We start from the raw sequence: 16,811 nt of genomic DNA on the forward strand, positions 1-16,811 counted from the left end.
AAGGAACTGCCATATAGTCTTACATGGTGGCTGCACCATTATACATTCCCACAAATAGTGCATAAGTGTCCCAATTTCTCCACATCCTCTCCAACATTTATAGTTTCCTGATTGTTTAATAGCAGACATTCTTATAGGTGTGAGATGGTGTCTCGTAGTCTTGATCTACATTTCCCTTATAGCCAGTGAAAATGAGCATCTCTTCACGTGCTTTTGAGCCATCTATATTTGTTCTTCAGAAAGATGCCTGTGTTAGTTAGATACAGTTGTCAACTTGGCCAGGTGAGCATACCTAATCTTGTTGCTGCGGACATAAGCCAACGGTACGTGAACCTCATCTGTTGCCAATTACATCTGCAGTCAGCTAGGAGGCGTGTCTGCTGCAATGAGTGACTTTTGACTTAATTGGCTGGTGCTTAAATGAGAGATCGCAACATAGCACAGCCTAGCAGTTTGGCATTCCTCATCTCAGCACTTGCAGCTCAGCCCAGGCCCTTGGAGATGGAGAAAGAAATCACCCTGGGGAAAGTTGTTGGAACCCAGGGGCCTGGAGAGAAGACCAGCAGAGACCATCCTGTGCCTTCCACGTAAGAAAGAACCTCAGTGGAAAGTCAGCTGCCTTTCCTCTGAAGAACCAACAAAATAAATCCCCTTTTATTAAAAGCCAATCCATCTCTGGTGTGTTGCATTCCGGCAGCTAGCAAACTAGAACAATGCCTATTCATATTTTTTAGCTCATTTTATAATTGGGTTGCTTGTTCTTTTTGTTGCTGAGTTGTATGATTTTTTTGTATATACAGAAGATCAAACCTTTGTCTGATATGTGATTTCCAAATATTTTCTCCCATTGAGTTGGCTGTCTCTTCACCTTTTTGACTGTCTTTTGAGGTGCAGAAGCATTTGATTTTGAGGAGTTCCCATTTATCTATTTTTTCTTTCGTTGCTTGTGCTTTGTCTGTCAAGTTTAAGAAGCTACCTCCTATTACTAGGTCTTGAAGATGTTTCTCTATGTTTTCTTCTAGAAGACTTACTGTGCTAGTTCTTGTATTTAGGTGTTTGAGCCACTTTGAGTTAATTGTTATGTAGGGTGTAAGATAGGGGCCTGTTTCATTCTCTTGGCTATTGATATCCAGTTCTTCCATGCCCAGTTATTGAAAAGACTGTTTTGTCCCAGTACAGAGGATCTGGGGACCTTGTCAGATAATAGTTGGCCATAAATTTGGTGGTCTCTTTCTGCACTCTCAAGTTGATTCCATCAGTCATGCTTCTATCTTTGTGCCAGTACCATGACGTTTTGGTTTTTTTGTTTGTTTGTTTGTTTTTGGGATGGGGGATTTGTTTTGTTTTTTTTTTTCTTTTTTTTTTTTTTTTGCATGGGCAGGCACCAGGAATCAAACACACATTTTCGACATGGCAGACAAGAATTCTGTAACAATCACTGAGAGAATTTGTGATTAATAAGAGATTGGCCTGAGTGCTGAATAGGGATTAAAAGAAACATCTGCCTCTACGTGATGGATCAGGATAAAAACATGGCTTTTCTATAGCACATAATCCTTTCACACCAGCACATCTGATTAGTATGTGTCTTGGAGTGAGTTTATTCATATTTATTCTGTTTGGAGTACATTAACTTCTTAGATATGCATATTTATGTTTTAAGAGTTGGGAAATTTCGGGCCATTATTTCCTCATTCTTTCTTCCCCTTTTCCCTTCTCTTTTCCTTCTGGGACATCCAAAATGCATATCTCTGTGCACTCATGCTGCCATTCAGTTCCCTGAGACCCTCTCTAATTTTTTCCGTTTTTTTCTATACCCTTCCTTTTGTCTGTTTGATATTGGATGTCCTGTCTTTTCATTCACTGATCCTTTCTTCTGCCTGCTCAAATTTGCTATTGTATGCCTCTAGCGTATTTTTGATCACATTTATTATGCCTTTCATTCTCATAAGATCTGCTGCCTTTATTCCCATAAGGTCTGCTCTTTTTCTTTGCATGTTTTCAAATTCTTTATGCTCACCCAATGTCTTCTCTTTTTTAAAATTTATTTATTAATTTAAAAAATAGAAACAAAATTAAACAACATACATAATCAGTAATTCACAATATCATCACATAGTTGCATATTCATCATTTCTTAGAACATTTGCATTAATTCAGAAAAAAAAATAAAAAGACAATAGAGAAAGAAATAAAACAAACACAGGAAAGAAAAAAAAGATACCTACTATACCCCTTACTCCTTGCTTTCATTGATCACTAGCATTTCAAACTAAATTTATTTTAGCATTTGTTCCCCCTATTATTTATTTTTATTCCATATGTTCTACTCCTTTGTTGACAAGGTAGATAAAAGGAGCTTCAGACACAAGGTTTTCACAATCACACAGTCACATTGTGACAGCTGTATCATTATTCAGCCATCCTCAAGAAACATGGCTACTGGAACACAGCTCTACATTTTCAGGCAGTTCCCTCCAGCCTCTCCATTACATCTTGAATAACAAGATGATATCTACTTGTGCATAAGAATAACCTCCAGGATAACCTCTCGACTCTGTTTGGAGTCTCTCAGCCATTGACACTTTGTCTCATTTCCCTCTTCCCCCTTTTGGTCGAGGTTGTCTCAGTCCCTTGATGCCAAGTCTCATCTCATTCTAGGGTTTTTCTCAATCCCTTGATGCTGAGTCTCCGTTCATTCCAAGATCTCTGTCCCACGTTGCCAGGAAGGTCCACACCCCTGGGAGTCATGTCCCACGCAGAGAGGGGGAGGGTGGTGAGACTGCTCGTTGTGTTGGCTGGAGAGAGAGGCCACATCTGAGCAACAAGAGAGGCTCTCTTGGGGGTGACTCTTAGGCCTCAATTTTAAGTAGAATTGACCTATCCTTTGCAGGGTTAAGTTTCATATGAACAAACCCCAAGACTGGGGGCTCTGCCTATTCACCCAATGTCTTAATATACTTTATCTCTTTAGTCATATTTTCCTTCACCTCCTTGAATTCACTTAGGAGATTTGTTTGAATATCTTTGATTAGTTGTTCCAAATTCCGTATTTCCTCCAACATTTTAATTTGTTCCTTTGGGCCATATATTTCCGTTTCTTAGTATCACTTGTAATTTTTTGTTGCTATCTGGGCATCTGATTATCTTGATGAATTTATTACGAAGGTCACTTTCTTGTGTCTAAGGGTTTGTCTTAAGACTCTTCTTTGATAGTTGTTTCATCACTATTTCCCTGCCAAACATAACCAGGTTCCCACACAAGGGGTGCACAACAGATCCAGTGGGTCATGAGGGTCCCAAAAAACTTTTCTTCAGCTTCCTAAGCTTTCACTTACTTGTCCTTCCCATCAGATGGTGAGCTTCGCCAAAACTCCTTTTCAACGTTGCCCTAAAAGTGTGCTTTCCTCTCCTGCCCAGCAGATGGCACCCTCTTCCCCTCAGCCCTGTGACATCAGGCTATGTACAGTGTGATTTTGAGAGCTATGTTCTTCCCTTCTTTTTCATAAGCAAAAACACAGCCTCCATTTATCAGGTGTCTTTAAATAGACTGAGTTCACATTATGCTTTTAAGTGGAAACTGCCCATGGAAGAAACCTAATTTTTTTTCTTTTTTCGCCTAAAAAAATGTTCTGGTGGTAGGCCATGAGAGTCAAGCAAGGGTCAGGATGTGCTATCACATGGTCGTGTGCTTGGGTGTGAGGCAGGTAGCTCTTCTCTTGGGGGAGCAGGAGCCTTGACCGCCTGCCCCTTCCTCACTGGGTCTGTGGACATCTTTGTGGATGGCTTGCTTCATGGGGTCAGAGCACACTCTGACTGTATTCAGGGGCCTGTTCTTTCAGAAACCATTGGTGGATGCCTTAGGAAACATCTGGAACAGCTGAAGACCTCTGTGGGCACTCTTTCGGACACCCTTGGAAACCTGTATCTTGACCCATCACCAGAGGAGTCAGATGTGGCCCCTGACTCCATCCCCAGAGAGACTCTGGTCGTGGGGACCTGCCATTGGAAGTGTGTGTGTTATGGCATTGGAAACTTTGCCACCTGTGTCATAGCTAGAAACCAGCTAACATTTTTGCTGCTCTTCCTGGAAAAGTGCCAGGTAAATTTTTGGATTCATCTCTCTTTCTCTGCTTTACCTTGCACACAGTATGCACACATTTTGATTAAAGCAGACATCTCATTTTTACCTTTTGCAGATTCCCAGAAGTCACTGCTTGGTATACGACCCATTGTTTAGCCAACTGGAAATTGCCACTCTTAATGCCCTTGGTGTGGCCGTTCTCAGTGAGAACGAGGTAAGTAGTTTTGGGGATAGGGTCAAGGCATAAACTTGACCAAACTGATCCCAGACTCTGTCCTCTGGATATCAATTTTCTTTGAAATGGTGGTCATTCCTTTCCACTGCCTGCTTTCTTTCTGCTGTATTGCCCACATTTTGGCGTATGTTGTTGTGCTGGTTTGAAAGGAAGTATGCCCCCCAAGAAAAGCCATGTTTTAATATAAATCCCATTTCATAAAGGTAGAATAATCTCTATTCAATGCTGTATGTTTGAAACTGTAATGAGATCACCTCCCTGGATGATGTGATTTAGTCAAGAATGGTTGTTAAACTGGATTAGGGGACGACATGTCTCTACCCATTTGGGTGGGTCTTGATTGGTTTATTGGAGTCCTATAAAAGAGGAAATATTTTGGAGAATGAGAGATTGAGAGAGAGCAACACTACGAAGTAGAGGGTCCACCAGCCTTTGGAGATGAAGGAAAACGCCTCCCAGGGAGCTTCATGAAACCAGAAGCCAGGAGAGAAAGCTAGCAGATGACGCCATATTCACCATGTGCCCTTCCAGCCAAGACAGAAGCCCTGACCGTGTTCACCATGTGCCTTCTCACTTGAGAGAGAAACCCTGAACTTCATCGGCCTTCTTGAACCAAGGTATCTTTCCCCAGATGCCTTAAATTGGACATTTCTATAGACTTGTTTTGATTGGGGCATTTTCTTAGCCTTAGAACTGTAAACTAGCAACTCATTAAATTCCCCTTTTTAAAAGCCATTCCATTTCTAGTATATTGCATTCCAGCAGCTAGCAAACTAGAACAGTTGTCAAATAAATTACCCAGATAGCACGAAATAGAACATCTTAGATTTGAAAACTTCTGATAATTCTTTGTCCAGAAATTATGCTAAGCTGGTATTTACGGTTGGTATTAAAAAGGAAAGAGTAGATGGTCTCAGTGCCTCTAAGTTTTATGCTGTTCTGGAAGAGGTGATAAAAGGGGTCAGAACATAACCTTTGAGACGAATAGCTCAGTCACACTGATGGCACCTGACTGAGTTGTGGATAAATTATCTGCACCACTGCACTCCCCCAGAATAGTTAGGATTCAACATTTCTGAGGTCTCTGGAAAAAAAGCAGTTCATTTCATGAGCAGTGGTTGAAGCCAGCATGGGCAACTCTGCTTTAAGTTTTGCATTGTTTTGAGATTATAAAATAACTGATTCCTATGAGTGTACGTATCTGTCCATCTGTTCTGAATTTCCATCTCATTGCTAATTGTAAAATATGAAACTAGGCTCAGCTGAGATGAAAGTCATTTCCTGATGTTGGGAAGGTCCTAAAAACAATATTTTCTGAGTGTCTGTTCTATGCTAGGCAGGGAGCTTGGTAGTGGTGGTGGTGGTAATAAATGACATTCTGTCTTCAGAGAGCTCAGTCACTTCAGGGCACCTGGTCTGTAAACAATTAAGGAATAGACCAGTGATGCAGAACCTCATGCCAGGAACCGAGGAGCTAAGGAAGGTTTCTTGGAATTTGAGCTGGATTTTGGAGGTCTACCAGAAGTTTGCCAGATGCACAGGACCAGGATTTCCGGTCTGTTCTTGTTTGCTAGCTGCCAGAATGCAACATACCAGAATGGCTTATAAACAGAATGGCTTTTAAAAAGGGGAATTTACTAAGTTGCTAGTTTACAGTTCTAAGGCTGAGAAAAATGTCCCAATTAAAACAAGTCTATAGAATGTCCAATCTAAAGCATCCAGGGAAAGATACCTTGGTTCAAGAAGACCGATGAAGTTCAGGCTCGCTCTCTCAAGTAGAAGGCACATGGCGAACAGGGTCAGGGTTTCTCTCTCATCTGGAAAGGCCTGTGGCGAACACAGCGTCATCTGCTAGCTTGCTGTCCTGGCTTCCGGTTTCATGAAGCTCTCCTGGATGTGTTTTCCTTCATCATCTCCAGAGGGTGATGGCTCATGGACTTTCTGCTTCATGGTGCTGTAGTATTCTCTGCTCTCTCCAAATCTCCTTCTTTCTCCAAAATGTTTCCTCTTTTATAGGACTCCAGAAACTAATGAAGACCTACCCACATGGGTGGAGACATGTCACCTAATCCAGCTTAACAACCACTCTTCATTGGGTTACATCTCCAGGGAGATGATCTAATTACAAACATACAGCATTGAATAGGGATGATTCTGCCATTACGCAGTGGGATTTAGATTAAAACATAGCTTTTCTAGGGGACATACATCCTTTCACACCAGCACACGGTCCTACACAGAGCCTGAAGCAGAACCAAGCATTCAGGAGAATAGTGCCAGTTTGTCTTGAATGTTAAGGAAAGCTGTGAGGAGGAGAAGGGCAAAGGGTCTTACGTTCTCTGCCGGGAGTTTCACTGTAGAGCAGTGTTTTCAACTGGGGAAGGGCATGAAGGAGAGTGAGGTAGGTGCAACTGAGCCCCTCCCCCGACCAAGACAGTTTGATGACACTAATTTTGATGGAATCTGCTCAAAGTGGCACAGGAAGCATGGAGGTTTACTGTTTTGTCCCTCTTGCCCTAGTTGTCTGGGACCTGAGAAACCTTTCTCTGAATCCAGTTTACTGTGTTCATGGCATGTACATTTGTTGAGTAAACACAAATTATTTCTGGATATTATTTTCTTTTTTTTTAGTCTCATATAATTTTATGTAAGTTTATAGATTTCATGCACACTGATATAGAATTTAGTTTTTTACATTTCAGCTTGTTTTCCTCTGAGCTCTTTTAATCTACATTGTTTTATGCACTTCACTTTGTTGCAAGAAGTACTAGTGTTTAAATCTGTTCATATTATATCCTCAGGAAGGAAAGCGGAGCATTTGTGGCAATCCTACCATCTTTTACATGCTCCATTGTGGGACAGCTTTGTACAACAATCTTTTATGGAGTAACTGGTCAGTAGATGCCCTTTCCAAGATGATCATCATTGGAAACAGTTTCAAAGGACTTGAGGAAAGGTAAGCCTAAGATTCTGTTAAACCTCAAGCTGAAGCCTATACCTCATGTTGATCTGTAGCAGAAAACACTTCTGTTACTTATTCTGTACCTGGAAATGCTTTTCCAGAGGGAAGTGGAACAAGGGTTGAAGTCAGGGGACATGAGAACCCTGCATCGAGATGTAAACTAAAACTAACAAATATTTTTGCCAGTAATTGACACCTGCCCTTTTGATGGATAGAAATTCTTTGAAAAATGGGAAAAAATCATTTTACTTCTCTGCCTACAGCCTTGACCCTCGACCCTCATTCGGGCTCCTGAGGCCTAGGTATCCACACTGCCGTCTCTTGCACACAGCAGATGGGTGCATTTACCCAGGGATTAACAGTGGGGATTGAATAGTTCATCTATTCCACATCCAAAATACTGTTATGAATTCTTCCTGTGCTTATATTGTTGTCTTTCTTGTGTCTTAAGTTGAATAAAATCACTCTCATAACCTTCCTAATCATGTTTTCTTTTGATTTCTAGGTTGCTGACAAGGATTCTGCAGAAAAATTATCCCTACATTGCCAAGGTATCTCTCTGGACAAAGGGGTTGTGATGGAAAAGGGTATGAACTCATGGAAAAGGGTATAAACTCAAAATATTTCTCACACGTATAGGAGGAGATGATTAGAGGCTAACTTAAGACACACTGAAGTTACTATATTGTCCTTGAGCTCTCTTTATTCATTAAACTGATGGGTCTGTGTTCCAAACAACTATGATGTCTGAATGAACCTCTTGTTTCTGATTTCCCTTCGTTTTCAGCATCACAGCCCAATATATACACTGTCCTTGGGCTTCAAGCCATTGTACAAAAGGATTTAAATCAAAATGCTCTGTTCTATGTGCTTTAAAAGAGAGAACCTGGGGATGAAAACAAAAATGGTTATTTAACCTAAAAAGAGTGGTAATTATTATGATTATCAATTATTTATAGTTTGTGTTTGAATTTTTCTGCTCAGATTTTAAAAGGACTAGAGGAGCTTGAGTTGCCTCAGACGTCACAGTACATGGATATATTTAACGATACCTCCATCCATTGGTTCCCTGTACAAAAGCTAAAACTACTCTCCACGGATACGTGGGTGTTTCAGGAAGAACCAGATTATCAGGACTGTGAGGACCTTGAAATCATCAGGAACAAAATGAAGGGTCCTTCAGCTGCTGACGTGAACTCACGGTAACATACCTGGTGACAGCCGAGGTAGAGGACTCTGCCAGGAAGGGACTGCGGAGAGGGCCTTTCTTTGCTAGTGGACCAAATTTCAGTGATAAAAACACGAAACATTTTAACTTGACTGTTGTGTTATTCATGTGTTTGAGGATTTGTTATGAAGAGTTACATATTTAAAATCTGCAAAAAAAAAGAATTATGTTGTATATCCTTCATTGGTGACGCTGCCTGACATGGAATAAATCCTGAATAGAGAAGTTACCTTTTCAAAGATAATTTAAAGTAATGTTTTATTCTTAAGCGTTTGAACATCCCTCTTAGGCGCAAGCCTCCAGACTGCCCTGGCCCTCGGCCGTCTACTTGGCCATGTCAATCAGGCTCTGCAGGGAGGTGGGCACCCATGTCTTCTCCCCCTGGACAAACACCACTCCCCGGTCAATGTAGATTACAATGCGGCCAAAGGTATAAAGCTGCTTCCCTTCATGCCGCTTCCCAATGACGGGCATGAAGACAATGTTGTGTTCCTCAGCCTTGGTCTGAATAAGGTCCTTAAAGTTCATGGGCACTGAGCTGGCCGCCACACCGATGCCCCTCTGAGCCATGTTCTCGGCCTCTCGTCGCTCCTGCATGGCCTCATACTGGAAATCCTTCCTTCGCTCAGTGTGGGTAAGATAGGCGATGTTCTCCCGTGCTCCAGGCTGCATGTAGGCACCTGAGGGAGGCAGAGGAGGGAGGAAAGGTGTTCCCAAAGTGATGTCAAAGATGGTGATTTGGCCTAAGTGTGAGATGCTAGATGTACCACCACTATAAAATCTGTGACTCACTGACGAGCAGCTCTGCCTCCAAGACCCAAAGCACTAAAACAGTGATCACCAATGGGGGAAGTTTAGAGAGGAGCCTAGGATCACTCTGAAGATAACTGGCAGGGGTATCTGACACTCCTTTCAGAACTGGAAACCTTGACCCCATCATCAGTTACTATTCCACGCCTATCTCACTTGGCTGAGATTTAAACTCCTCACTGCCGAAGAGGTAGGTAACTTTTAATACCCTGAAAAACATATGGCCTACTCTGGTGGGCTGCTACTGCCCTGGTGGAATTTAAAATGTATTAGGGGAGCCAAAACATGTGTTTATAGGATTATCTGGAATCAGAATGCCAAGTGCCAACTGAGGAGTTCTGGGAACATGGAGACTGGGATGTCTGAGGAAGTTTTCCAGAGGATGTGAAAATAGAGGTGGCCCTCGAAGGATTTGGGTAAGGAAAAAGAAGCATAAAAGTATACTTGCCTTGTTAAACACAGTATATAAATATATAATCTATACTTTCTAATATGCATTATAATTTTGTTTTTGTGTACTAGATTAAGTGCCACTCCTTACTTTGTGACTTTGAATAAATGCTTAGGCTCACTAAGCTTATCTGTGAAACAAAGAGTTGGACTAGGTGACCCAGGTTTGCAGGCTGTGAGTCAGCTAGTTAGCACTGTTGCCTTTGGCTTCAGATAGCAGTACACAGATTTGGCTAAAATGTAGGCTAATGGCCTACCTCGAATCATATAGTGGGTTGCCTACTTTTGACACAAACACCACCTACTGAGTGTTATTAACATTAACTCACTTTTAACCCCCTGTGAATCCTATGAAGTAGGGGAAGAAATGGGTCTAAGAGAAAGTCAGCATATACTAAGTGTTAGAATCTGGAGGAGCCCAAGTCTGTCTGTCCCATCTCCACACTGAGCTGTCAGCCTCATTCCTAACTGGCCTAGGAGATGCATCCAAGACCCCTACAGGGCTGAATGCTTGGGGGTCAAGAAAATGGGCTGTGTAGCCAGACCCCAGATAACCAGTGTAAATTTGTCCACCTTAAGGGACTAATGTCCCTCCCAGTAACAGTGCATCTCAACAGTGGGTGCTAGCTAACCAGCCATGCAGCTGAGTCTGTTGGGTAAGGGTGAGGTATGCTTCAAGCAGCCTACAGGTACCAGAAAACTGACTTTCTGTCACTTATGTGTTCAGAGACGTAGAACTCAATGCTAGCACATCCAAAACTGGACTCCCCACTTACCAACGTTGGAGGACACAGCCCGGTTCATGATATCAAGTGCTTCGTTAAATTTATCCTTAATGGATGGATGTGCCAGCACTTGGTCTGAGAACATGGATTTCCAACCTAGGTACCACTTGGTGATTTCCTCATAATTTGGGCTGTTACTAAGCCAGGAGCACAGCACCTGCCAAAAAAAGAAGAGCCAAAAAGAAGAAATAAGAACCCATCCTCTCAGGCAACAAATAGGAGGCAAAGGTTGCAAAGGGGCTCTTTGTTTCAAGCCTAGTCCTACCAGCTACTGACATAAGGATTTCTGGGGGCTGAACAGCTGGGCACTTAATGAGCATGAGTTAGCTTGGTAGCCATTGACCTTACAGGTAAATTCTCTGAGCCTCAGTCTCTCTCCCAGAGAGGAGCCAAGAATTATTTTTAAAAATTAATTTATATCCTAAAATACACAATTTGATATCCTAAAATATACAATTTGTTTTCAATACATAATTTAAAGGGTTGTCATCTGACTGTTATCCAAGGACCAAGTACCTGCAGTTAGGCCTTGGCAGGAAATTACATGAACTCCCCACCCCCAAATAAGCAAACCAAAGTGTACCTGAAGCCACTTGGGGAAGAAATGCTTCTCAAGGAGCCCTACCAGACTGGAGACAGAGATCATCCCCTCCCAGTCGATCACCCAATAAAAAGCATCCATGTGCTGCTGGTGGGGGTTAATGACCAACTCACCGAGACACATTCCTGGAAGAGAAACCAGGCTCTGAAACTCAGCTGTAGTCCAAGTAAAGCCACAGAAGAGTGCAAATCATCATCAGACATCCTAAGTCTTTGCTCTGCTTTTAAATGTCAATTTTAAGCTCTTGAAATAACATTTATTAAAAACCATTTTTCTCTAACCAAGAAACCTCTCCCTTCCTTAAAAAACTATATGGAATAAAATGCCACAAAATTTTGAGAAAACCAGTGTGATAGATATCCGGTTACAGAAGCCAAAACCAGACCAGTGAAAAAACCACAAGGCCCACTGACCTTAACATTGTCTCTGGAGGCTTTTTAGTCACTGTTTTAAGAAACAGCAGTAAGAATCTTAGTTACATTAATAGTCAATCTTTATGAGGTGGCACCTTTTATATGTTGAGAAGTATTTACTTTTTTCATAGAACCCAAAGGCCATATTTTAACTCATTATATTTAACTCATTATAGTGGCTACAGAAACCAAATGGTGGACTTGAAACCTTACCCAGCTTGGGCACTATGTTCTTGACCATGAACGCTTCCCAGGAGCCAGGGGTGAAGACATCTTTCCATGGCTGGAGGATGAGCTTGGCAGAGGAGTCACTGGGGTGCCACTTCTGCAGGGCGCTGGACAGCTTGCTGCGGATGGGGGAGTACAGCGGCTCTAGCCGCGACTGCATGAGGGGAAGCCACGGGTGGATCCAAGAGTGGATGGGGACAGTATCAGTCAGGGGGTTCCAGTTCTCCACCTGCGGAAGGAATGGGGAGAGAGAAACTGTTCATATAGCTTGTGGGGCAGCCACATAACACTTCTAGGTAGTTAACGGCAAGCACCGTCCTCTGGGACATTTTGTTTTACCAGGGCAGGGGGGACACATTAGGTACAAAAGACAGACAAGGCATTTCCCCCAAAACAGACACTAAACCACAAAGAAATATATACCCGGAAATGGCACAATTCTAATTTGATCGAAGAAACAACAAAAAAAGAGAATTACCCAATGAAGAGAGACCTTTTGGGGGGGGGGGGGGGGAAGGCTGGAATTAAAACATTATAGGGTAGTAGAAGTGCTGACAAATTGTCTAATCCAGGCATGTGACCAATACAGAGATAACGAACAGAAATGCTAAACAAGTCCCATGATTACTAATGACAACGGTTTCCCGTGACTCTTGGCCCTACCTCCTTCTGCAGCTTGGGGAAGATGAGCTGGTCTAGTATGTTATCCAAAATCCACACGGGAATAATGTGCACCCAGCTATCCAAAAAGTCCACCATTGGGTCACAGTTCCTTGGTTGCCACTGGTTGACGATATTTCGCACAAAGGGCATCCAGACTTCCCATATCAGCCTCAGAAGGAAGGTAAGGATAAGACTGGTAAATGGCACTGATTGGTTTCAATGTACACCACTACCCACCTCTCTAGATAAAGAAAGAAAAGGCTAAGCAGCATGGAACTCTGATCACAGAACATTGGGTCTGTCCCCACACTGGCCAGACCCGAGGCTGCCTCTTCCTCGCTCTCTCAGCCATTCAACTCAACCTTGGGACCCTGGGTCTCCTCTGGCACCTGCTAGGGAAGACTGTTTCAGGGTTACAGGAGCTCACAGCCAGCACAAGGGCTTTCCTTCCATGCCATTTCAGGCATCAAGTGTGTTCCCACCTCAGGGCCCTAATACAAGCTCTTCCTGGCACAGGTCTACACATAGCTGGTGACTCTTTCCCTTCAGGAAACACCTAAAACGTCACCTCCTCCTCTGAGACCTCTGCCTCACACCCTCTTTCCAAGTGTGCCCTTGTTATACTCTATTGCTGTACAGTTTGCATCCTGCATTTATTCACCTCCTAATTTACTACCTGCTGTTTAGTTTACCACCTGTACTGGTGACAGGGGCTATCTGCTTTACTCCCAGGGTAAGCCAAGAAACTAGCACATGCCTGAAACATTTCAGAAACCTGATAATTGTGGGTGAAATGAAAGAAGGAATGCAGCTCAGTATGCATTCATATAGAAGAGGATTAATAAATGTGAGCTCCTTCTGCCTCCCCCAGCCATTAGCAATCACTCCCAATTCCCAAGGAATCCCAGGAGATACCTGTGAAAGGCATCTGCAGAGAGGTCCTGTCCACCGTGGGACAAAAGCTGGTCATTCTCCAAGAGGCTTTTCCACTTAGAGATGATTTCAGTGCCATAAGTGCAGTCCTGAGAAGAAACAGCAGCTAGGTGGGTGCTGGGTTAATCGCCCTTCCTTGCCCTTTGGACAATCTCATCAAGCAAAGACCCCAAACAAGAAGCAAAGAGTCTGATTATCCAAACAACTCACTTTGAGGGGATCCCACTCCTTGAAGTGCTCCTTCATGAGCGGATAGACAATGGCCACAGCGAGGTCCACACGGTCGGACATCCTGTACTCCTCATAGTACTTGTCCTGGAGGGTTTCGAAGACATGAGCACACTCATCCAGGGTGAGGGGGTTGCTGCAGTTGGGCTGCATCCGCCGCTCACACTCCTCCACCATCTCCAGGACTTTGCTGAGGTTGGAAATGACCCTTTCCTCATGGTCCAGGACCTCAGTCATCTTCTCCAGCTCATGGGAGAGGTTGACCACCATGTCCCGCTCATACTGCAGCTGCCGGTCATTCTGGATGATTTCCTGCTCTGTTAGGTCAATGAGCAGCTGCAAGTTGTGCTCCAGCTCCGGCAGCGCAAAGCCTGGGGCCTTGGCCTCTTTGCCGGGCTGTGGTGGCTGCTGCGGTTGCAGTGGCAGCCCATCCTCAGGGATGTTGTGCTTGTGACTGATCTGGCTGTAGCTGTAGTAGACCTTCTGCTCCCGTCCTGTCATGTCTATGACCTTGGAGAACGTGACAGAGGAGACCTAGGTTACTGAGCCACTGCAGTGTACTTTACATACCCCTAAACCCGCAGGGAAGCATGATGCTAGTGGAAATGTGTAAATTCCATGCTTTTTCAATAGAGCTAAAAAAAGGGAGTGTTTCTCCAAGTGTGATCCTTGCTGTACTAGACTTAAGACATTCAGGGACAAGACAATCAGATGCAACAAGCAGTTCTAGATTGGATCTAATGTGGACAAATCAAATGCCAATGTTTTAGGGAAACTGAGGAAAGTTGAATATGGACTGTACTTGTAAAATAGGATTAGGTATCATCACTTATTTAAATAAAAATGTGATCCAACCCCCCCCCCCCCCACGAGACTCACCTGGGGGAAAAAAGGTATCCTGGTCCTACAATAGATGTACTGACTCAAAAACTTTGGGTTCGACCTGGGCATCTGCCTTTCTTACCAGGTCCCTAGATAAATGAAAATGATGGACACTGATATCTGAGAACTACCACATCAGCCTCTATTCCAGTTCTAGAGCCTTCACATGCTATAATCCTATACTGAGCTATAACAGGAAATGGCCACCATTGTTCTTTGGCTACTTAGAAGAGTAACTAAAAAGACTTACATTTTATATGTGCATTACAGTGGGTAAAAATGTACTCAAGGCCAGCAAAGATGCCCTGCTGGTGAGTGAATACCACCTTCCCAGAATGCATTTGGCAGTAAGGATTAAGAGCTTTACACTTTTGTATTCTTTAACCTAATGACTGTACTTCTGTGAATCTATCCTAAAGAAACATTTGAAACAAAAATGAAGTTTTTCATACAAACTAGCCTGCCAAAAAAAAAAATCACACCAGATTAGAAGGAAATCAAAGGAGTCAAGTACAAAGCAGAGCCACTCCCCGGAATTAGGCACCAAGTAAAAATGAGGTTCAAGGCATGATGCCATCAACATGGCAATGTAAGACATCGCCTGATAAAATCTCCCCAGAAATTAGGCAAATAAAGGAACAAATCCCACTTCCTTAAAACTCTGGAAGATGGTACAAACCAAGAGTGACTCTGCAAATGTTGAACTGAAGAAAGGAAAACAGGTAGGAAACTTCCATCCCTTACCCACTCACTGGTCCACCTCCTCTCCCTCATTTGGTCCTGTACAGCTTGGGGAGTTGCTCAGTGGTAGTGACTCAGATCCCTCCCACCTCCTATCGGGGACAGGAGAAACGGAACCCCGGGTATATCCAGGCACAGAGACCCTAGTCTGCACAAGCTGCTGAGGCATGCTGAACGCAAAGGGCCTACAGGAGAGGAAAAATTTTAAAAGAGAGAGAGAGACTACAGTAAAACTGAAGCTAGAAGGTGTTAGACTCAGGCATCCAGTTTTGGATGACTAGCCCACCCAAACACAAGACAGACTTTTCTGGAATGATTCACATGTCTGGACTGACCTCTTCTGGCTTCCGTGGGGCAGGATATTCTTTGGGGAAGAAACTGGTACAGAAAAGCCTCACAGAGAAAAAAGGGGTAGGAGTGGGGGTAGGGCTCCCAGAACTGAAAAGAGTAAGGAAAATGGGGCACTGAGTGAAGGAGAGAATTATAAACAAATCATAGGAGCTAGGAAAAAAATTCTGAACAAAAACTAACAGAGCAAATCAAGATTCCCATAGGAGAAACAGAGGAAAGGAAGTTTTCTCTTGGAGGTGAAACAACACAAATGATGCAATCTCAAATATTGTAGCACATATCCAGGACAAGAATCAGATAAAGAAGAGCTGAGAAACACTGATCAGGTAAAACATGGGTTATTCTAAAGTGTCAAAGAAGAGACTTAACACAAAGCCAATCCACAATAAAACAGAAGACAAGAGAAAACTAACCTTCAGAGTGAACTCATCAAGATAATCAAATACCCAGACATCAACAAAAAGTTACAAGGCATACTAAGAAACAAGAAGACATACCTCAGTCCAGGGAACAAATTAAAACTTCAGAGGAGGCAGAATTTAGAACAACTAATCAAAAATGTTCAAACAAATCTCCTAAATCAATTCAAGGATACATCTAAAGAAATAAAGGATGTTAAAAAGAGACACTGTTAGCATAAAAAACTGTGAAAGCATGCAAGGAAAAATAACATCTTCTGGGAATGAAAGGCACAGAGACTGGAGGCATGCAACAGCAGATTTGAACAGGTGGAAGAAAGTCTCAGCAAGCTAGAAAACAGAGCATCTGAAATCAAACCAAAAAAATTGAGCATGACTCAGGGAACTGATTGATAACATGAAGCGCACAAACATACTCATCATGGCTGTCCCAGAAGAAGAGAAAGGAAAAGGGGCAGAAAGAAGGAAATAATGGTTAAAAATTTCACGGTTCTTACTTAAGATATTAAAAGATAAAAACTGCCAGCTAAGAATGCTTTATCCAGCTAAGCTGTCCTTCAAAAATCAGAGTTTAAAATATTCACAGATAAACAGAATTTGAGACTTTGTTAGCAAGAGACCCAGTCTACAAGAAATATACTAAAGGGAGTTCTTCTAGCTGAAAAGAAAAGAGTGAAGAGAGGCTTGGAAAGTATAGAAATGAAGATTATCAATAAGAGTAATTTAAAGGATAAAAAGAAAAAAAATACGAAAAGTCGAAGGATAAAATGGCTGAAAGTTTAAGTGCTGCCTTTTATG

At 42.7% G+C, this 16,811-nt stretch overlaps 2 protein-coding genes across 3 annotated transcripts in view; one reads left to right on the plus strand and one right to left on the minus strand.

Annotated features, from left to right (window-relative positions):
* The window catches only part of SRRD (SRR1 domain containing), a 66,099-nt gene extending 57,365 nt beyond the window's left edge, over positions 1-8,734 (plus strand). For both annotated transcript variants that reach the window (XM_077160710.1, XM_077160711.1), the window contains 5 exons: positions 3,843-4,102; positions 4,200-4,298; positions 7,121-7,275; positions 7,787-7,832; positions 8,266-8,734. In XM_077160710.1, the coding sequence (XP_077016825.1) occupies positions 3,843-4,102; positions 4,200-4,298; positions 7,121-7,275; positions 7,787-7,832; positions 8,266-8,487 (782 nt within the window). In that variant the 3' untranslated portion in view covers positions 8,488-8,734. The remainder of the gene's footprint in view (positions 1-3,842; positions 4,103-4,199; positions 4,299-7,120; positions 7,276-7,786; positions 7,833-8,265) is intronic.
* Positions 8,735-8,750: 16 nt separating this feature from the next.
* The window catches only part of TFIP11 (tuftelin interacting protein 11), a 39,387-nt gene continuing 31,326 nt past the window's right edge, over positions 8,751-16,811 (minus strand). The window contains exons 7-13 of the mRNA XM_077160702.1: positions 13,603-14,130; positions 13,375-13,481; positions 12,460-12,628; positions 11,782-12,025; positions 11,138-11,280; positions 10,546-10,711; positions 8,751-9,189 (exon numbers count right to left, since the gene is read on the minus strand). Coding sequence (XP_077016817.1) covers positions 8,834-9,189; positions 10,546-10,711; positions 11,138-11,280; positions 11,782-12,025; positions 12,460-12,628; positions 13,375-13,481; positions 13,603-14,130 — 1,713 coding nt within the window. The 3' untranslated portion in view covers positions 8,751-8,833. The remainder of the gene's footprint in view (positions 9,190-10,545; positions 10,712-11,137; positions 11,281-11,781; positions 12,026-12,459; positions 12,629-13,374; positions 13,482-13,602; positions 14,131-16,811) is intronic.

This window comes from Tamandua tetradactyla, chromosome 5, assembly GCF_023851605.1.
Source record: "Tamandua tetradactyla isolate mTamTet1 chromosome 5, mTamTet1.pri, whole genome shotgun sequence".
Classification (NCBI taxonomy): Eukaryota; Metazoa; Chordata; class Mammalia; order Pilosa; family Myrmecophagidae; genus Tamandua; species Tamandua tetradactyla.